Below are 21750 nucleotides of genomic sequence, written 5' to 3'. Positions count from 1 at the left end.
ATTTCCTTGGGGGGAGAAAAGAAGGAAGAGAAGGAAAGGGGGGGGTAAGGCAGGGAGGGATTAAAAGGGAAAGTCGTGGTTGATGGGCCTGGAGGGGCTGCACTCCCCACCTGTGAGCACTGGAGAACTGCCCTGGAGAGGAGTAGAGTGGTTTTGCAGTGTGGAACACCAGGGGTGTGCAGAGCTCCATGGTGGGGTGAATGGGGGGACCTGGCAGAGGTGATGGGGTGCCTTAGTGATCCTCGATGTGATTCCCTGCTGCATCCCATGGGGCTGGTGATGCTCTGGGCTGGACTGCAGGCTGGGGATGCACAGGCAGAGTGCAGACATGGGGCAGGTGGGGGTCTGCTGTACTTCACCTGTCCCTGAGCTGATGCTTTCCCTGACTGACTGCTTGGAAGCAGAGGGGAGGATGCACCGAGCAGCACGTGGGGTTATGTGACAGAGTGCTGAGCATCCAACATGCATGGGGAAGATGCTGCCCATTTGCTTTTCTCTCCAGCTTCATTTCAGGGCTGTTTGCAGGCAGTTACATCCCAGCCCAGCTGCCCGGCGCTCCCCTATGGCCTGGCTGACCTTTGGGCACAATGAGGTGCTGTTTGTAAAGCCCCGTTCCCTCCTCAAGTTGTTTTTATTTGTAGGGAGTTAATGACTATCAACAAAGCAGATTTTAATCTGATCGGTTTCTTCCTCGTCCAGGACATCAAAGAGAACATCAAAGCGTGCGGCATGAAAGGCTCTGGAGCGCCTGATGCATGCAGGTGCAGCACCCACTCTGCATGGCAGCACGGTCTGCAGGGCTCCTTGCTGGCTAAAAGATGCAGTCCTGGAGGAAAACAAAGGTTAACGTGTGTATGGCCGACAGGGCCAAAGCAAAGGAGGGAGCTCAGAGGAGAGGATGCTGTGCTCTGCCCTGAGCATCGCAGCAAAGCAGCGGGGTGAACTCTGTCTGCTGGGCGGTTTGTGGCACTATGGAGCCTGCAATAAGATTGCTGCAGCATTTATGATACACGAAGGTCCCATTACTTAATGTCATGAGCCCCCTGAGCAGGAGAAGCTCGAGCTGTGTGGGGTAAGGAGGGCAGGCAGAGTGCTATTGGTGTTTACTGCTGGGGAGCAGGCAGAGCTGAGTTAACAGGAGGGGGTGCAGAGAGGTGAGAGATGCTGCGCGCCCTCTGCAGTTTGCATCTGGGATCTGTGAGCTCCTGGGTGATGTCTGCCTTCTTTCTTGGGGTAGAGGTGAGCAAAGACAAGGCAAGCAATGGGTGCAGAGGGGACACAACATGCAGCTTCTTCCGGGATTTTTCTTCCTGAACTTGTGGACTGAATTGGAAAGCAAAAGCTGGAAGCCATTGAGGGCTCCCGGAGGGGTGGCTCTGGGACTCCATACACACCTCCCACCCTTTGGGTACCAGCACTGACATCCCATGGGCAGATTACCTCACAGGTGTCCCCTGTACCACAAATTTCAGTGACCCCCCCCACCCCCATCCTTCCCTTTCTATGCATCCTTGGCCGCAGTTTGCGTTTTCCACCGTGGATCATCCCCAGCAGCCGCAGTGCGGGGCTCCCCCAGCCTCTTCCCACCTAATTAAACGCTGCCTCTCATTTGCAGGAGATGTTTCCGGGCTGGTGCCGAGCCTGTGCACTCACATGCTAATTCTGAGCAGGCTCCTCCTGCGTGTTCCTGCACCGCAGGGAAGCAGCGGGGCTGGCTAATTGATTGCAGTTTCACCAGCGGCACGGGCTGCTCGCCTCTAATACAGAGCAGACCCGGAGGAAGCCCACCACCGTGCCCCTCCTCATTAATTAGTCCTTGCTACCGCACACAGCCGTGCTGAAGCTGGAAGAAAGCATGCGGTTTCTCTTGTTAGCACCCGGCGGGCTGTTATTCTCTTCCACGTGCAAGCTTGCATTTTGGGGACGCTCAGGCAGTGGCTTGAAAGGAGCTCAGTGCAAGCCTGGAGCTGCTTTTCCCCCAGCTGGAACTGATTAGGGCATCTTTGGCTCGAGGACAGCTGAGAGCCAGGAGTGTGCAGCCTGTCATTTGGCTGTTCTTCCTTCCCTGCTCCTAGAAGTGGGCAGCTGGGAGTGTTAGACTTCGGGAACCACTTTGCTCTGTTCCTGGGTTGCAATTTGCCTCTTGTCCTTCACCAGGATGAGGAGGGGATGTGCAGCCACCGGGGAAGGTGTTCATAGCCTGGCTTTGCCCTCGCAGGCATGGGAAAGCAGCACGGCCCCTGGTTGCTTGCTTTTAGCAGCATGGAATCATGTGGTTTCTCCCATTTTTGTTCTTGGCTGCACTGTTCGAGTCGTCCTTCCTGGCTGGAGAGGCCCCTCCTTGTGCTCCCAGTGCATCTCCCATCCTACAGAATTCCCTCACACTGGTACCAGCTGGGGGCCAAACTGGGGAGCATTGGGGTGCCCAGAATCATTCAGGTTGGAAGAGCCTTTTCAGATCCCCAGCCCACCCCACTGTGCCCATCCCCATGTCCCTCAGTGCCACGTCCCCACAGCTCTGGGACACCTCATGGGGACCCCACCAATCACTGGGCAGCCGTGCTGTGCATCACTGCCCTTTGGAGTCTTACCTAACACCCAACCTGACCATCTCCTGTTGTAACTTAATGCCATCACGTCTTATCCTTTCACAGCTATCTAGGAACAACTATGAGACTGACACCTCTGCGTAACCCCAATGCTCCCTAGGCAGCTGTGCTGTGCATCGCTGCTCTTTTGGAGCCACAAAGCTGTGCAGGTTCCCTCCATCACCAGCAGGTGTTGGTGACCTCTCGCTGGGAAGGAGCTGCCTAGCTTTGTTTCTCACCCTTCAACTCTGCTCTCCCCCTGGCAGGTCACAGACCAGCTTTCCGGGGTTTTGACACTGGATTGGGATCGTTTTAACTAAAGATGGAAACACTGGAGTCCGAATTGACCTGCCCAATCTGCCTGGAGTTATTCGAAGACCCTCTGCTTCTACCCTGCGCCCACAGCCTGTGCTTCAGCTGCGCCCACCGCATCCTGCTGTCCAGCTGCTCTTCCGGTGAGAGCATCGAGCCCCTCAGCGCCTTCCAGTGCCCCACGTGCCGCTATGTCATCTCCCTCAACCACCGCGGCCTGGAGGGCCTCAAGAGGAATGTGACCCTGCAGAACATCATCGACCGCTTCCAGAAGGCGTCACTCAGCGGCCCCAACTCCCCCAACGAGAGCCGCCGCGATCGGCCCTACCGCCCCAACCCCACCATGTCGGTGGGAGGCGAGAGGATTGCCTGCCAGTTCTGTGAGCAGGACCCTCCGCGGGATGCTGTCAAGACGTGCATCACCTGCGAGGTGTCCTATTGCGACCGCTGCCTGCGGGCCACGCACCCCAACAAGAAGCCCTTCACCAGCCACCGCTTGGTGGAACCCGTGCCCGACGCACACTTCCGTGGTCTGACCTGCCTGGAGCATGAGAATGAGAAGGTGAACATGTACTGCGTGGCTGACGACCAGCTCATCTGTGCCTTATGTAAACTGGTGGGGAGGCACCGGGATCATCAAGTGGCATCGCTCAGCGATCGCTTTGAGAAGCTCAAGGTAAGGGGTTGTGGTGGCTGGGGTGTGCTGCGGGGACCAGCGTGGTGTCTCTGAGGTGGGGGATGGAGCTCGTGGGCTCCTCCAGGTTATGTGTTTCCAGGGCTGCTTTGCTGGTGAGAAGCTCTGCTGCTCATCAGCTTCCTTGGATGTGGATGGAGAGATTGGGGAGTGCACCCATGCTCAGCAAATGGCTTGGAAATAGGAGTGCTCTGTTAGAGTCACTGGCCTGAAAAAGGATTTGGCTTAGCAGTAGGTTCCCCACGGCCAAACTTTATGCTTAGGTGAGAGGTGAGATGGAGCTCAGAGGATCCTCATTGCGAGAAAGATACTGAGGCATTGGAGTGTGCCCAGAGAAAGGCAATGGTCTGGAGCACCAGCCCTATGGGGATGAGCTGAGGGAGTGGGACACCTGGCAATGGGCGTGCCACCCCCAGCACAGTGCCGTCCCAGCAGTGTCACTATGCTGCATTCCCCATCCTCATACCCACAAGCTGCAGAAAGGAGCGGTAGTTTTCCAGCCCCCTTCACTCCACCCTGTGCCTCCTATTGATCCAGAGTGAATCCCTGCTCCGTGCTCACAGAGAGCAAACTTCAGGCAGCCCTCTGGGGTGCTCCAAGCTTCATTTCTATGCAGCGCCTGTGCCGGGGCTGAATACCATGTGAACCCGTGTGGATGATGTTTGACCTATATAAAGTTAGAAATCCCTCTCTGTCCCCCACACATCCGCTGTGAGTCTACAAAATGCTGTAAATTCTCTCTGTCTTTTCTTCTTTATATAAAAACCAACAGAGCTGGTCCCATCCGGGGTCACAGCAATGGGGCTGTGCCTGCGGTTGTGTTCCAGTTGCAGCCTTTCTCCAGCACTTCTTCCTCAGTCCCTTCTCCCATGATGTTCTGGGCTTGTGCAGCCCCACAAGTGCTTTTCTTGTCTCATTCCCTCTTTAATCCCTCAGACAACATCGATTTTTCTGCTCTCGTGTTTCCTGAGGGCAAAAGAAATACTTCCATCACTTGCAAAAATGGAGATGATTTCTTCCTTGCGCTCCGGGTTGATTAGAAAAGGGAAGAACAAAGCTTTCTCTCCAGGCATCTGTCTTCCTAGATGGAGAGTTTCCCACGAGCTGCTTCCCGGGCAGGTTTCCCACCTGCCCTTCCCAGATCCTCCCAGTCCTGTGCTGGTGACACAGCCCCGCGGTGTGCCTCACCTCCGTGTCCCCCTCTCTGCGCCAGCGCAGTGTTCTTCCCTTCAGAACATTCTTTTTCCATGAGGAAATGTCTCAATTAGCAAATTGGAAACCTTAGAAAGGAAGGTCCGTGACTGTTTGCGTGCAATAGGACCCTGGGACAGGACTTAAAGCCCTTTTCATATTTCCCCATCGTGTCGGGGAGCCAAGCAGGCTCATGTGAAGGCAAAAGCCCTGACAAACTAAGCTGCCGCTCCAACCAAATCTGTGTGTGCTGCCAGAACAACTCCCCCCTCCCCATGTTTAAATAACAGTCCTAAGTGATTTTGGATGAGGAGGGAAGCTCTCTTCTGCTATAAACATTCCCCTGTGCTGCTCATCCAGCACGGGCGGATTCCTTGCTCTCTGGCAGAGCTTTGCAGGCACAGTGCTCCAGCAGCCTCCTGTTCCCCCTTTCCCTCTTGCAGGTGGGAATTGCCAAGGTAAGGAGTATTTGGGGATGGACATAATATATGAGCATCTGGCCAGGGCTGCAGGATGACTGCAGGGTAACCCTCCTCCAGAGGAAAGTTTCCTTCCCTAAGGCAGGCTGGTGAATTGCTGCTTTACCCCTTGCCATGCAAGGAGGGAATGGAAGAAGTGCATTTTGAAATGCAAAGCTACATCTCTGCCTGCTCAGCCGAGCTAAGAGGGATGAAGGTTTTGCTGCCTGTGTGAATGCCAAATGAACTGCAGTGCAAGCTCCATCCACGCAGGCAGAAATGCCTCATCCGAGTTGGGGCCTCAGGTGAATCTCAGAGTGTAATAGACTGCAAAGCATGGAAAATCAAACTGCGCCGGCCAGTGCTTCTGCGTGGCTTTAAACACACTGGCACTCAATGGTTGGTTTCGAAACTAAACCGTGCGTGGTGGAAACTTCTTCCTTCTGTTGCTCTTTGCTCTGTAGTTGCTGCAGGGCTCTGGCTGACGTGGCATGGCTGCAGTGCCCTTGGCTGGGCAGCAGCTGTGCTTTTCTTGTGCTCTTCTTTGAGTGCCTTGTCCGACAACATGGGATCGATCCTGAGCCAAGCTTTGACACCAGAGTCAATATTTGCAGCTGCCTTTAGTCCTCATCTGCTCTCAGCCTCAGCCTGTAGCCCTGACCGTGGTTGGGCCCATTGCTCTTTATGGAAATGCTTGGGGTCCTCTGCCCACTTGATGCTCTGCAGCCCTATGGGAGCTGCCCTGCAGCCTGGCTGCCCACAGCTTTGATCCTGCTGCTCCAGCTAGCAACGCCTTTCAGATTTATTACTATTATTATTGCATGTGTGCGATGGAAACTTGGAACAAGTGCCTTTAATTTGTCCAAAGTGCTGTGCATTCTGCAGACCTCCTTGGTGGGGGCTCCTTGTTGGATCCCAAAGCACTGCAGTTCTGCACGCTGGAACCCGGACCTGGGCATCTCCAAAATGCCCACGTGCCATTGCAAGGTGCTTTAGGACCCACCTCTGCTCCCTTGGAGGTGTGTTCTGTTTCTGTTATTCCATGCATCTCCAATTCTGCATGTTTACACCACACTGCTTGCCCGAGGCGTGTTGCCTTCGGGTGCTGTTCTTGCTCCACCAGTTTGTGGATGGCATCTCTCTGCCCTGCCTCCTCCTGCAGCCCTCCCTGCACAGCTCTGCTCCCAGCACATGGGCAGCATTGCGAACATGGGGTGCTGTGAGTGGCCCAAACCCAAGCAGGCTCACTGCTGACTTTCCCCACGGCGTTAGGGGTGGGAGCAGCCTACCTGCTCTCTTCAATGGTTGTAAAAATCAGCTCTAAAAACAGAATTAAAAGCAGGGTTGGGGAGGTGACAGCACGCGGGGTTTGCTGTGTGAGCTCTGGAGGCTCCGCAACAGGAGTTTGCAGGGAAAAGGTGTTTTGTGCCATCAGTAATGCGCTGCTTTGCTTCTCCTCCTGCACCAGTCCTTTTTCAGGAGCTGGGTCGGGGGCAGCTCTCTGCTGCTGCTGAGATTTCTATCGATCGACGTGCTGGAAATAGCCAAAAAAAATTCAAATGGAGTAGCGCTTTCATTGCTGCTTTTTGCTCCAAGAGGAGCACTAAGCCGTCTCCCACCATGCTTTGTGCCTCCACTGCCTTATCATGAGCGTGACTGAAGCTGGAGAAATGTATTGAATAAGTCCCTGTGCTACACAGCTGGTGTGCAGGGCAGCGATGGGCACCGCAGGGCTCTTCAGAGGGCAGTGGGTTGGGAAGAATGAGGGCAAGGAGCCCCTCCTTGGTGCTGAGCGTGGGGCTTCTGCGCCTGGGGACTGAGGGACGTGTTCTTACTTGCATGGTGTGAGTCACTGAGATTGCAGCTTCATTATGATTTACTGTACTGCCAAGGGGCTGAACTGCATTTTGTATGTATGTGTGTGTGGGGAGGGGGGTTGTTTTTTAATTTTCCTTTTCCCACCTGCATACAGGAGCTGAGAGCAGCAGGGTCAGTGCTGGCACAGATGCACAACCGCTGGTGCATTGTGTGCAGCACTGGGCTGCTCCCACAGAGCTCTGCTTGGGCTGCTTCTCTTGGGTCCAGACTGGAGATGGAGATGCAAAGCCTTGTGGTTGGCTGTTTTGGGCATGGGAGATGTCAGAGTGGTTTTTTGGTGTGATGGAGGTGCAGGTTTTGGGTCTCTCTTGAGCAAATGGTCATCTCCCATTGCATCCATTTAGGACGCCTGCATCCATGCCTGTGTGGTGTTGCTTAGATTTGCCACAAACAAATCCAAGTGTGAGGTGTGCTGCAGGCACCTGCTTACCCATGGATTATGGGCTGCATGAAAATGCAAAGCTTTCCTGGCTTCTTTGCCCTGCAGTGGGAAAAGGGACCAGTGCATGCCTTTGTATCTGGTGTAGCTCCCCCTCTGCAGCATTGGTCGCACTTTCTCTGTGGAATGACCAGGAATCTGCACTGAGTGCTGCGTGCCATGATTTCCCTCCAAGAGATCTCATTTATGAGCAAGGGGTTGGATTTTTTTAGTGAATGATTGTGAATGATGCCCCTGCACTGGAAGCACTGAAGGCCAGGCTGGATGCATGGGGCTGTGAGCAATGGCAACTAGCTGAGTGGGAGCAGGATGAGAAGTGATGGCCGTGAGTTGCAGCGTGGGAGGGTTGGGTTGGATATTGGGAAACGTTTCTTCTCCAAAATAGCATTGATGCGGCAGCACAGACTGCACACAGGGAGCAGTGGGGTCACCTGGAGGTGCTCCAGAGCAGTGGGGATGTGGCACTGAGGGTGGTGGTGATGGGCATGGTGGGGTAAGTTGGGAATCTGGAAGGGCTTTTCCAGCCTTAATGATTCTATGATTAATAATTAGTGGGGAAGCCCCTCTCAAGCCCCATGTACTAGCTGGGGGGTATGGAACGTGCAGAATTTCCTGCTCAAAGGGGCTTTGCCAAGTAAAGATTTGTGCAGCAGAGCAGGAAGCACGTTGCATCTCCACCTTTCCCTTGGCAGAACCTTGGGTTTATGGCCTTTGGGGAATGCTTTATTGCTCAAACCCCCCAACATGAGATGTTTGATGTGTGCCAATGGGCTTAGAGGAGGAGAGCCATGGAAAGCACACATCCTGCTTGGGAGTAATGGAGTGGATGGCAGCCATGGCCCCCAGGTCAAGCAACAGCTTGGGGTGCCCACCCCATGGGATGGACCCCTTTGGGTCTCAGTCCTCCTGGTGTTCTGCACAGCTCCACTAAGCTGCTCGGCACCTGGAATGATGATCAAGCACTGCAAGAATAACGCAAGCAATAATAATGAAGAAAGGGATTTAAGTGCTTGCAAAGTCCAGCAGTGGCTTTGGCTGCCTTCTGTTCTGGGTGGGGGCACGGTGTCTGTCAAACAGGCTTACGTGGGAGATGACGAGTTGAGCAGTTCAATTTTCTATTTCTGGACAAGGGGAATAATCTCTAATACATAATACTTCTTCCTTGCTGGAACAAGTCTGTGCCAGTCCTCGAGCTGCAGCCCTGCAGTTTTTCAAGCCAGTTTTGGTTCCCATCAACCCTAATCTTCGTTGCATCCAGCCCTTGTCATGGGATGGAACTGCTTTTTATTTTCCTCTTGTCAACAGATTTATTAGCAGTTCAGCCGCTTTCATGCCACAGTTTTCTTTCTAACATCTCTCTGGAGGCTTCGACTTGGAGTTCCCCATTGCCGTTCTTCAGTTCCCACTTAGCGCTGCTTTTCCTCTCCTGCTGCTGCTCTGCAGTCCAAACTCTTGCTGGGCAAACTCAAAGCGGGCGTTTTCCTCCCCGGCACAGCACGTCTGTTTCCTGTAACAACTGCAAGCTGTTATCATTTTGGGGCTTCTGTCTGACGGTGGCTGCGGGGGTGTGGGGCTGAGCTTCCGCTGCTTTGGTTCTGCATGAATAGGTTGGCTTGGGAAAACGAGACTGGGTCCCACCTTCCAAATGAAGCACCGACCCCACAGCATCACCCCCAGCTCTCCATTCCTGGTTATGCTTATGGTTCCTGCCATTCCTGCCCCGCGTGGATGCTGCTTATTATTCAGGATGTGTTTCATTCTGGGCCCTCATGAATATGCAGAGCATTATATTAGCACGGCTTGCTTCGTTAGGCTGGGAAGGCACTGCTCCTGTTGGCTGTGTTCAGCTATTCCCTGCGCATCCGCTCGCTCAGAGGACGTGTCCTGGGAGTTCCAGGCTCTTTCAGTAATCCAGAAGCTGGGTGATGTGCATAGATGGCGTAGGGATTTCTGAGCAGGCTTGAAGTCACAATCTGAGATGCCGCATGTTGCTGTTGTTATCACATTAAGCCCTTAAATAGGCGTGCAGGCGTTATTAGGTGATTTTTACTATGGCGGCTGGCGTGCTGCTTTTTGCTTTTGTTTGTTCAGAGGAAAAAAACTGATTTCAGTATCCTGTCAGAGTAATGGGCCTTGTATAGAAATGGATGGATCGTAGCAGGGTGCGTGCTCATCAAAATCCCTCTGTGCTGGGGCTGGAAAAGAACCTTGGGACCATGAGGTTGGAGATCGGCAGAGCTCCCACCCTGTTCTTCCCTACAGGGCAGCACTTCCAGCTTTGCCCTTCTGCACACACCTTGTTTAGCTCGTTCTGTGGAGATGGGGAAGCAGAGCCTCTTGGGCTGGCTACCAGGCCTACAGAATCATGCACCCCGTTGCTTTGCAGAGCTCCTGGTTCATGGGTGGCTGCGGTGGGAGAGCCCTGTCCTTGTGGGATGTCCTGGCTGTGTGGGGTGACAGTGCTGGGCTGGCACCGTGCTGTTCTGCAGCATGGAGCAAAATGGTCACCAGATGTGGAGAGCAGAGATGTTTCTGATCAGCTCTATCTCTACCCACTGGTGGTGCCTTCAGCTCCTGCCAGTTGCATTCCTTTAATATGAGATGTGGTCCTGCCTGCACAGTGATCCTGGGATGGGATATGTGATTCCATCATAGCTGTCCCATCAGCCTGGGGTGAGCAGGGTTTCCCTCACCATGTCCTGTGGGTGCACTCGGGGTATCACAGCAGCAAGGGGTGAGCTGGAGCATTAAATGCTCTTAGCAATATATGGCTTTTCCCCCTGGGAAAGCTGTGGGGAGCCCCTCATGTTTATATGGGCGTTGCTGATTTATGGGGTGCACCCATGGGCCGTGTGCAGGAAGGCGTGTGTCCTGCACAGCGTGCCAAAGCAATAAATCCTAATTTTTTCCGTGCTGCTCGGATGGAAGGGGCTTTTGGGAACCAAACATCTGGCATCCGGAGGGGTCCAAGAGCAAACGTGCATGGGATGTCCTGCCGTGTGTGCTGTTGAATGGGGATGGTTTGGAAATAAAGGTCGGGGTAAAAGAGAGCGCTGCGCTGCAGCTCTGCATCCTGGGGTTTGTGGTGGAGAGACCTGAGGAGATCCAAAGTCTGATGTAATAAGCCTCAAGAAATGACCCTCATTGGCCTACAGGGAATGAATTCTGTCCCGTCCGTGCGCTGATGAAGGGGATGTTTTAATGAGCTGCAGGGTAGCAGGGCAAAGGGTGTCTGCAGGCAGCGTTAACAAGATGGAAAGCTCCTTGCGATGTGTGTTGGTAAAAGCTCGTCTTAAAATAACTGACCCTGAGTACTTCCATACTGCTGCAGAGCTGGGAGAGCAGGGTTGGGATTAGCAGTGGGTGGAGGCTGCTGGGTTTATTGGGTGCGAAAGAGGAGAGCTGGACCTCCTCGGGCAGCAGCTGCAGGCAGCACTCTGGGCGGTGCTGGGGGAAGCTGGAGTTCTGCAGTGGGGTCTGGAGATGCTCTATGGGGCCCAAAACTCAGCGAATCCATCAGGGTGCTCTGCAGGTCCCCATTTCTATCCAGCCACACTTAGCTTCTCACACTTGGTTCCTCCATGGGAAGCCAAGCGAGCTTGAAAATAGGGCTTAAAGATAACACTGGGGGGGAATAGAGATAGCCAGGATGGAAGGTGCCTGTCTAGGGTTGTGCCTGCAGCATGAACCACTGACAGCTGTGAGGTGAGGACAGCTGAGGATTTCTGTGCCTATGGGATGCAGAGGTGCAGCATCGTCCATCCCTTTGCATCTGATGCCCACAAGGCTTGGGTGAAGTTCTCTCATGGAAATAAAACCTCAAAAGCCCCCTGCCAGCTGGCTGAGCATAGAGCACAAGCCAGCTGGCAGAAGCAGTGGTGAGCCTCCAACACAGGGCTGGTTTCTGTGCTGGTTCCCTGCAGCTGACCTGGGAAGCAGCTGTGCAGGAGCTGTTCATGCAACTGAAATGGGTTCCCAGAGAGCAGTGCTGGCTCAGCTGTTTCCCCATGCAGCGCTTTGATCCGACAAGCAGAGGGGCTGTAAAGTCTTCACCTCCTCAGAACATGAGCTGGGGATCAGGGGATGCTGTCAGGGTACGTGTAGCTCTGGGATTTGGGTCATCTGCTGAGCAAAGATACCAGGACAGGGCTGGGCTCTGGGAGATCTGCCCTCCCCAAAGCCTCTGTTGCCATTGGGAGAATTTTGCATTGGGGAGGTACTCACTCACTGCTCCATCTGTAGGGCAGTGGGGTCTCCTGAGCTCTCAGCTGCTTGGGGAACGGCTATTGATTCCCTTGACCTGCCTTTCAGATGGAGCTGTCAGCACTGGGGCCAAACATGATGTGCTGTTAATGATTTGCTGTCTTAACTCTTTATCTCAGCAGCAGCCCACTCACCTTTCTGGAGGTGAGACACATAGGCCGCAGCACTGGGAGGGCACTGGGCAGGCCCTGGGGGGCAGGATGCTGTCTGCAGCTTTGGGTCACTTGCCAGCTCCAGAAAACAGCAAGAAACAGCACAGAGGGGATGCATGGGTGATGTTTGGGGTGCTCTCCATCCAGGTGTCTCCAGGCAGCATTGAACCCTGTGTTCTCTTAGCGCACAGTCTCAGAGCCTTTCTGTTCCTCGTGGGGTTTTGGTGCTCCCCTGGCTGTGTCACAGCACATCCCTCCCCAACAGAGGAACAACTGATGCTCATGGGCTCATTTCTCCATAGCAGAGGGAGATGCTAAAGCAGAGCCAGCTGATATGCCCTCACCTCTAGTGCTTGGGGTGGCATGGCCCCATGGGGCAGCTGAGCCATGCCAGGAGGGCTCTGTGCCCACACTCCCTTCCACCTAACAGTGCTCCCTTCTGAAAGCTGCCATTTTTGTTTTCATTTTGTCATTTGATAGCGTTCCATGTCAGCCCCAGCAGGAAACATGTTTGGGACCAGTTGGGAAGCAGAAGGGGGGGGATAAAAAAGAAAGTACCAGAAGGTTTTTTGCTTCTTTGATCTATTTCTTCTTGTTTTTTATCCTCATAGAAGCACAGAGAGTGGAGTGCTCTGCTGCAATGTGCTTGCTGCGCTCTGGGCTGCAGAGGATGGCAACAGCTGTGCTTTGGGGCTGAGCATCTAGGCAGATGTTGAGGTGTTCCAGTCAGGCTTAATTAGTGCCCCACACACGTGTGTTGGTACCACACAGCAGCCTATGGGACAGTAAATCGCTGTGCTTCTGCAGAGGTGCCCCAGCATCTCACTGTTTGTCTTAATGGGAAGCTTGCTGTGTGGAGGTGGCTGCTCCCGGTCTCTCCCTTTGCTCTGTGGCTTGGGATGGTTTGTCCTGAAGCTGCTGCCTGTGCCATCCCACACACCCAAACCCAACGTGCTGTTGTTGTGCCCACGTGGCACACGGTGGCTGGTGCTGCAGGATGTGCTGATGGTGATGCAAAGCAGACACGGAGTGAGGCCCTCGCTGTCCCAACAGCTGCTGGCACCATCCAAGAGGGGTTTGCAACTCTAGGTTTTGCTCCCCTTTGTTGCTGCACAAGCACAATTGCTCTGGAGTGGTTCTGAATGTGTTTCTTAGCCTGGAGAGCTGCGGAGCTGAAAGCTATGATGTACCTGTGCCTTTCCAGGGGCTGTTTTGGGTGCAGGCTCTCCCTCTGGGCTTTGCTTGAGCTTCAGAGCTCAGCGCTCACAGCTGAAGTGCTGCATCTTCCAGCAGAAGGCATTCCTCAATGGGTGGGATTGCAATCATTATCCTCACTCCTACCAACCTGTCATCCCCTCCACTCCCTCTTTGCATCCTGTATTCTCGTGCTTTATCTGCTTATTTACTCCTAAAGGAGCCTCTTGCCTTGGAAAGGCAAAGTGCCAGTTGCAATGAAAAAAGGGCAAAATGAGTTTTTGAGTTTCTCTTGTAAGTTATCACTGTTTAACCCTGGGTAATCCTTCCTGGGCCAGCTGAGGGCTGTGTCACACCTCCAGCATCCATCAGTGAGGATTTAGTGCTCAGTGGCCGCTGTACAACATTCTCCAGTGAAGAATCCAAATCAAATGCTAATTGCTGCAGTTTCAAAGCCTGTGACAAGGCCTCTCATGGAAGATGTATGTTTGCAGACATCCTTGCCAACACATATATTAGAGGCGTCAGAGGGAACAAAAAAGTTCCCCTTAGCAAAGATGAGCTTGGTCAAGCAAGATGAGGGGACTGGGGGGGGTAGGGGGGGAGAAACGGAGGAGAGAAAAGGAAACCAGAGAAAGGTTTTCTCTTTGTGGAGGCCTCTGCCAGGAAGATCAGTGTGGTGGTTTTGTTATTGTGCCACAGCACCGCTGCATTTTGAAAGGAGCCTTTGGAGCCGCTTGGGAATGTGCAGGAAGGGAGCTGGGAGGGGGCAGGGAGTGTGCAGGCTGTGCCAACATCGCCTTAACATAATGCACTAATACGTGGCTTAGGGTGGGATGTAGCTTAGGGTCCCCCTTTGCCCCCAGCCCCGATCCCTACCGATGTCCCACTGCAGCCATCCCTCTGGTTTGAATCTGCCTTGTGCCAGAGCCAGGCAGAGCTCCTGCACTCCCACCCCACATGAGAGCACAGCTTCTAGTGTGCTTTCTGCCCGTGCTGTTTGATTGGAAAGTGCCCCATCTTTCAAAAGGATTTTAAAGGAAAATAAAGCCTTGACACTTTGGGGTTTTGCAGGTTTAGGGACTGGAAACAGCCAGTGATGGAATTCCAGTAACCACAGTGTTCTGGCTCCATCTCCATACAGGAAGGCTGTGGGTGGCCCTGTGCCCCCTCCTGCTCTGGGCACCCTGGCTCTCTGTGGTTTGAGGGGCTCGTGGGGACAGCAAGGGGCTGGTGCAAGCACAGACAGCTCCGGGAAGCACAGCCCATGGATGAGCAGTGATGTAGATGGAACGTAATGGGGCTGCTTTGTGCAGGACTTGGGACTGGGCTCTGTGCTGCAAGCAACCAGCAGTAAGCAGGGAGCAGCATGGAGCCTTTGTTTGCTTTCCGAAGCACTCGGTGTTTTGCAGCCAGCCTCGTGACCAGCCCGGGCTGACTCACAGCTTGGCACCCTCTGCATCCGCACACTGTCTGCCCATCCGTCCACTGCAAGCAAAGCATGAGCAAGGGGCTGTGGTGCTGTTCCCCAATCTGCCCTGCTCTGGTTTTGCAAGGGAAGCATTCTGTGGATTGCAGTGATCTGCAGTTTGCTGGAGATCAACTCTAGGAGCAGCTAAGTTTGCAGGGGGTGATGCTGTGGGATGCAGCAGGAGTGCAGCGCTGTGATTTGAATTCTGCCCAGCTCAGCTACGTGTCAGCTCAGGAAAAACAAAGGGAGGTGCTGTCATTTGCTTTCTATTCATTTCCACCCAGACCTGGTTTTCATTGAAACGATAGGAGCCAGGCAGCACTGGAAAAACATCGCTCTTGAAGCTGCCGACTTGCCAAGTAATAAAAGAAAAGTCTGTTTTTGAGCTTGTGTGTCCTGCAGAACAAGCAGGGCGTGCTCCGTGCCGTGCTGCCTGTAGCAGAGCATTGCAGCACGCTCAGCAGCTGCAGCTCGGGGCTGCGCTAACCCCACCGTGCCATCCCAGCATGGGATGAGCTGCAGGGAGGCAGAAGTGATTGCTTTGCAAAGAGAGGGAGACAGAAGTTGGGTTTCCAAAGGAAATAACCAAGGTTCTCTGGACAGTGCGTAGGGCTGGTGTGGGGTCAGCAGCCTGAGCACCAGCCCTGTGCATTCCTGGTGATGCCCACCCTCACATCCCAAACGTTGTGTGGGTGTTTGTGGTTCCTTTTTGTTGGGTTTGGAGTTTTGTTGGCTTTTGCAGCAGCAAAACAAACAAACAAATGAAAAGGAGCAGAGGGGAAAGGCGTGCAAAAAAACACATCTCTCTGCTGCTCTCTCTGCACAAGGAGTTAAAGAAGTCAGTTTGCCCCGAGGCTGAGTTTGTGCTGCAAGTCTATCTCAACATCTCCCTCACCGGTTTAACAGTCTCGCTGCGGCGGAGCATAAGCAACAGATCAGCCAAAATCAGCCCATCCCGAGCAGCCGCTTGGCGCTATGTCTGCTTCCAAGAGAAACCCCAGGGTTCTTCTCCTCCTTTGCAAGCAGCAGGACAGGAGCTGCCGCCGGCTTTCCCATGGCTGTGGCCCCAGCAGCCAGGTGCTGGGTGGGGGTTGGAGCATCCCCATGTGCACGCTGCTGGAGCATCCCGAGCCAGTGCAGCTGGAGCATTCCTGCTGGAGAGGGATAGAGTGCAAGGTGAAGCCCCCAAGAATCCCAACTGTGGCTTTCACGTGCTGGAGAGGTGGAAAAGTTCCCCTGTGCAGCTCACAAGTAGGAGCTTGGGCTGCGTTGCTCCTTCCTTGGTGAATGCCTGATGTCAGGGCTGAGCAGTGAAGCAGAGAAGTGAAAACGCTTCCCTGTAAGCACTTGCAGCACGTCTCACTGTTTGTCTTCAGGTTATTAAAAGAGAAGGCAGTTGGCTCTGTTTCCTTCCAACGAGCTGTTCAATAGGGCCATTTAAGTCTAAAGCAAACACCACTGCGAGGGCTGAGCGGTGACAGAGGCTCTGAGAACATCCCGGCCGCCCTCGGGGTGTTGGAGCACGCTATGATTGGGGGCTGCACTGCTCAGCACTGGGTTTGCAGTGCTGCCTTTCTGCCCTGGACTCTGGCTCTGGCTGCAGTGTTGCCAGAGAGAGCGAGGCTCCAATGCAGCAGGCACTGGGGTGCAAGGGGAGGATGGTGTATGGGGAAGATGGTGCACGGAGAAAACCATGCCGGGAACCCTCTGCAGTGCACGGGGATGTAGGGAGAATGGTGCAAGGAGAGGGCAGGCCATGGGGAGGACAAGGCAAAGGGAGGATGGTGCATGGAGAAGGTGTTGCAAGGGGAGTCCTGTTCAGTGCCAGGGGAAGATGGTGCATGGAAAGGGCAGCGCATGGAAGGGATGGTGCACCGAAAGGATGGTGCATGGAGAGGGTGGTGCATGGAAAGGGTGGTGCACAGAGGAGACATGCAGTGTGTGGCTGGCAGGGTGTCAGGGGGCAGCTGTGTCTGTCCCAGGAAGAAGTGAGCCTCACCGAGGGGTGAACAAATCTCTCAGGGCCATTCTGCTGCTCCTTGTGTTGGCCTCTGTGCCCACTGACAAACAGTGACAAGGTTTGGGGATGCCTTTCCAAGAGTGATCCTGATGTTTTGTGACAATCAGGCTATTTATATCACTATAATTAGCTCTGTTATTAATATTATCAAGGCACCACAGTGCTAATTATATGTCTGCTTAACATGTGCTATCAGTGCTGTTTAAAATCCAGTGTAATTCTGCTTGACATTATCCCTTCCATTAGCGTTATTTGTTGTGTGCTGTGGAAGATAATGCAGTGCCTCTGATCATGGCAATGCTGATCCCACAAGCTGTCCCCACGTGCCAGAGCATTGGAGAATGATGCCACTGAGCGATGCTGCTGTCCTGGGGACACTGTGCTCTCCATCTTTGGGGTCCCCTGCCCGTCAGAGGCTGCTTTGGAAGGAAAGGGAAATCCTGCTTGTGTGAATAATGGAGGTAGGGTTTTCCCTTGGGCTCTGTAGGAGTTTCTGTGGGTTTTTGCCCCATCAAGAGCTTCAATATGTAATATTTGAGAAGAAATACATGCAAGGAGCCTGGCTTAAAGAAAGCTTTCCCTTCCCTTTTTCCCCATGCAGGGCTTCTCCTCCTATCCCAGCCAAGCTGGTGTGGGACATGACAGTGTCATTTTATGGCCAAGGTGGAGACAGTCCTCAGACATTGGTTGTTCCCTTTGGAAACTGCACCTGGCCACGTGCATCCCACAAGCATCTGTTGGTCTTTTCCAACCTTAATGGCTCTATTATTCTTTCCCCTTCCTGCAGCCAGGCTGCAGCACTCTGGCACCCTCCTGCTGCCCGAGGAGGCTGCAACCAAGGGATAAACCCTTCCATATCAGGGTAGGAATTGAGGTGTGCGTTGTCTGCATTCCTCCCCCTCAGCCTGCTCTCCCATTGCGTTGTGAGGCAGAGGAAACAGTTCGGGAATGTGTGCAGGAGTTGGAGCAATGGGGGATTGAAAGCCAGCTGCTGCAGTGCTTGATTGTCTCGTTTGATCCTGCGGGCTGGGAGCCGAGCTGTTTCAGGGCATGCTGAGTAGGAAGGCCCTGAGGAGCAGCTCTGTTGTGTTATTCATCTGCAGGCAGCTCAATGTCCCTGCACAGCACAAGGTGCTGCAGGAGGGTGGGGGGGGTGTCAGAAAACGGGGTGGAAAGGGGTCAGGAGTAACTCGGGGCTGAGATTTAAATGTCTTCAGTCATGTGTTTGAGTATATAAAGGGAGCTTATAGACAGAATGGCGAGTGATTTTGTACGTGATAGGACTGGTTGGGTATTTGGAAGAATTCCTTCTCTGTAAGCGTGTTATGGTGATGGAACAGGCTGCCCAGGGAGGCAGTGGTGACCAACACTGGAGGTGTTGAAGAAATGTTTAGGTGTTGTACTGAGGGATGTGAGTTAATGGGGAAATACTGGTGGCAGGTGGATGGATGATCTTGGAGGTCATTTCCTACCTTGGGGATTCTATGATTCTAGGACAGGGGGGAATGGCTTTAAACTAAAAGAAGGGAGGTTTAGGCTGGAGGTAAGGAGGAAATTCTTTGTTCAGGAGGCAGTGAGGCCCTGCACTGCTGCACAGAGCTGGGGATACCTCATCCCTGGAGATGCCTGAGGCCATGAGTGGTCCATGAGTGGGTGGAGGGCACCCAGCCCATGGGCTGGAGCTTCCTTTGGGGTTTCTCATTGAGCCCCTCGGTGTAAAGCTGCCTTTCTCTCCATCGTTGGGGAATGAGGGCTGTTGTCCCTCCTCAGTGCTGCCCTTCAAAATCTCTCCCCCCTCCACACACCGTCCTCATTTGCTCCCAGGCATTCGGGGTGTTGCTGACCTGGCTGCACAGCCCTGCTGCCTGCAGTCGTGTCCCAGCCTCACAGAACACACAGTCTGGAGAACAAACCATCTGGAGATGCAATGTATGCATTTATTGCTGATTCATATTTCAGATTAAGAATGCTTTCTGCACTCTTTTGGCTTGCTATCGCTAAAAGACACAACGTGGTCATAGCACAAGTCAAGCCTCCCCTCAAATTCATTTCCTCACCATCATTTGCCATCGACCTCTGATGCTGCACCTTTCTGATCTGTGCAGAATTCAATCCCTTTTCTGCAATGATTTGAAATGCTGGAGCTTTAGCTTTGCTTTGAAGCTAATTTTGTACTTGTAATTCAAAGCGTGTCACCCCTTTGGTTAGGTGCAAATTCTACTCCTAATTCGTTTCATGCGTTTCATATTCCATTTCTGAAAAGCTGCATTTAAATGCCTCTCTGCGGATCAGGCAGTGTGTGCCACAGGTGCCACCCTCAGCATTTGGCGTTACGGATTGCCTTGTTGCACGTTCAGATTTGGTGCTTCAGCCCTTTAAGTGCTGCCATTGGTTGGGAAAGTTGAAAGGTTTTGTGTGATTTCAAGATTCAAGCCGTGCACTGCGCCTTGCAAAATGATCACTGGGTGATTTTGTGCCATCTTTGGGTGCTGCAGACCTTTGAGACTCAGGCAAGAGGCTGCTATGATTTTATATGCTTCCCTATTACGACTTCTGCTGAGGAAGGAATCACAGGCGCTGTTATTAATCATTCAGTCGTGAAAACGAAATAGGTATGCTAATATATTCCTGTACAACTACATTCTCCAATTTCAAGAGGGTAAATGCAAGCGTGCTTCTGCCTAATGAAGCTTTTGTGGCTGTGAATCACGCTGAGATCTTCAGGAGGTGGAGGGTGAAGGGAGGAGCAGCTCTGGAATCCACCAGCAAGGCACTGGGAAGAGCCCAAAGGGTTGATGGAAACCCCAAAACTGCTGGTGGAATCCAGTGACCTCCTTTGGTCAGATCTCTTCAGCTCTCCAAGTGGTTTAATTCATCACAGCCTTACAGACCAGTGCCTGCTCTAACAACCCACCCCACTTCCTTTTCCTTTTCCCTTTCCTCATTCCTTTTTCCCCTCTCCCTTCCCTTCCCTTCCCTTCCCTTCCCTTCCCTTCCCTTCCCTTCCCTTCCCTTCCCTTCCCTTCCCTTCCCTTCCCTTCCCTTCCCTTCCCTTCCCTTCCCTTCCCTTCCCTTCCCTTCCCTTCCCTTCCCTTCCCTTCCCTTCCCTGCCCTGCCCTGCCCTCCCCTGCTCTCCCTTGCCCTCCCCTCCCCTTTTTTCCTCTCCTCTCTTTCCTCTCACCTCTCTTTTTTCCTCTCTCCCTTCCCCTTTCATTTTTCTTCTCTTTTCCCAAGGTCAGGGTTTCTTTTCTGTTGCTCCTAATTAATGCCATGAGTTCCTTGCTCCTCTTTTAACATTCCCATGCTCTCCATCATGGTTCTGCCTTCCACCATGGTTGCATCTTCCATCCCAGTTATATTTTCCCTTTTCTCTGCTCCAAGTTTGAACTCTATAGGACCAGCCCTGCCCACATCCCCCACCGCTGAAGCCATCAAGATCCCATTGTGCTATTCCATTTGTCTCTCTGTAGACACAGTTCCTCCTTGGGTTTTCTCCTAGTTGGTCTGTTATTCTCACTGTTCCCTGTGTGCCTCACGTCACTATTTGTCAAGCTTTTTTTCCCTGGAAACCCCATCAATGCATAAGACCCTCACACACCCTTAGCAATATTCTTAAGGGCTCTCCATAGCCATGCCATTATCTGCAGCGAGCGTCATTAACGTAATTGCACTGTCATTAGTGAACCCACCAGGACTTGGCATTCTCTGGAGCTGGTTTCCACCCACCTGCCCTTACTTTTAAAGCAGGGCAACTTCTAAGTCGTGCTTTGTCTCTGCCTACCATGTATTCATACCCATCCTTCAAAGAGCGCATCTCCCATCCCACCAGTCGTTTATTCCACGAGGTTATACATATTTATGGGGATGAAGCTGTGTTGTCTTCCTCCTATGCTTTGAAAGGAGCTTTGTTGACGTTTGGCTTCAAAGCCAGCGGCAGCATGGTGCTGCTAGCAAAGCCCCACTCCTATTTCATGGCTGACAGTCCTTCCTCGGCTGTAAAGCAGCGCTGCTTTCTCAGGGTCTGATCTATTGCTCAGCTTTGTCCTCTGGCTGTTCCTTTGCATTCAGCAGAGGGCCTCCAAAGGCTCGGTGCATGCGGGCCTCTAATCCCTTTCCCATGTCTGAGGTCGTTAATCCATATTATGGCTGTGATTTGCTGTCCCTCCATGTTTCTGCCTTTCCAAGGACAGGCTGCCAGGGCTGCTGCATGGCCAGGTGTTGGCTGGGGCTCAACCAGCACGGCTTGGTCCAGTGGAGAGCATCCATCCAGGTACGCTGAGCTGTCACAGTGCTCTATTAGGACACAGTGCACCGAGTCCTTGGCCACCTCAGGTGTCCTGGAAGTACCCAAGGAAACAAACACTATTTCTTCAGTGCGTTTTCCAGCAGCGACAACTCCAATAGCTGAAATTCTTGTTCCATTGCAAGTCTTGCCCTGGAGAGGGCATGCAGTACATTGCTTGGTTGGAAGGCCCCTATCTTTTTGCTTGTTTTGTAGGGGCTTATTCCTGATTGCGGCCTCTTAAGGAGGAGGAGCTCTATGGAACAATTCTAAGCATGTACAAATTGCCTCAAATTTTCCTAGTTTTGAATTGATCAGAGTGGGTTCAGTCTTTCCAGCCTGGAGTCCTTTGCTGGAGGTGCCTGCATCCAAGCCAACCCTTCCTCATCCAATGGAGGGATGTACTTTGGAAGCACAGTTTGTTTCACTGCTTTGTGACCTCTCGGATCCCCAGCCCACCCCACCGTGCCCATCCCCATATGTGCCACATCCCCTCAGTTCTGGAACACCCCTGGGGATGGTGACCCCACCACTCCCTGAGCAGGTCAGGTCAGGTCAGGCCATTCCCACCCTTCACCATATTAGAACGGGTCGGAAGTGAAAGAAAACACTCATTTCAAGCAGCAAAAACAGACAGTTTGGCAAAACCTTCTTGTATCCTGTGAAGCGTGCTGTCCTTGCAGAGGGGGCTCCCAGCGTCACCCCTTGCTCCTGGTGCAGGGTTTGAAGAAAGCAAAGAGAAATCATTCCTTAGAAGTGAATATCTGGCAAAAGGCATCACTTGGAGCGACGGAAACCTTTTCCTTTC

General features: G+C 53.0%; 1 protein-coding gene across 4 annotated transcripts in view; it reads left to right on the top strand.

Moving 5' to 3' along the window:
• Nucleotides 1-21750, top strand: part of MID2 (midline 2) — a 48739-nt gene that overhangs the window by 5187 nt on the left and 21802 nt on the right. For all 4 annotated transcript variants that reach the window (XM_015860187.3, XM_015860186.2, XM_015860189.3 and 1 more), the window contains exon 2: nucleotides 2855-3576. In XM_015860187.3, the coding sequence (XP_015715673.2) occupies nucleotides 2911-3576 (666 nt within the window). In that variant the 5' untranslated portion in view covers nucleotides 2855-2910. The remainder of the gene's footprint in view (nucleotides 1-2854; nucleotides 3577-21750) is intronic.

Source organism: Coturnix japonica, chromosome 4, assembly GCF_054131305.1.
Source record: "Coturnix japonica strain WE chromosome 4, WE-NBRP24, whole genome shotgun sequence".
Lineage (NCBI taxonomy): Eukaryota > Metazoa > Chordata > Aves > Galliformes > Phasianidae > Coturnix > Coturnix japonica.
This window is presented reverse-complemented; position numbering and strand designations above follow the sequence as displayed.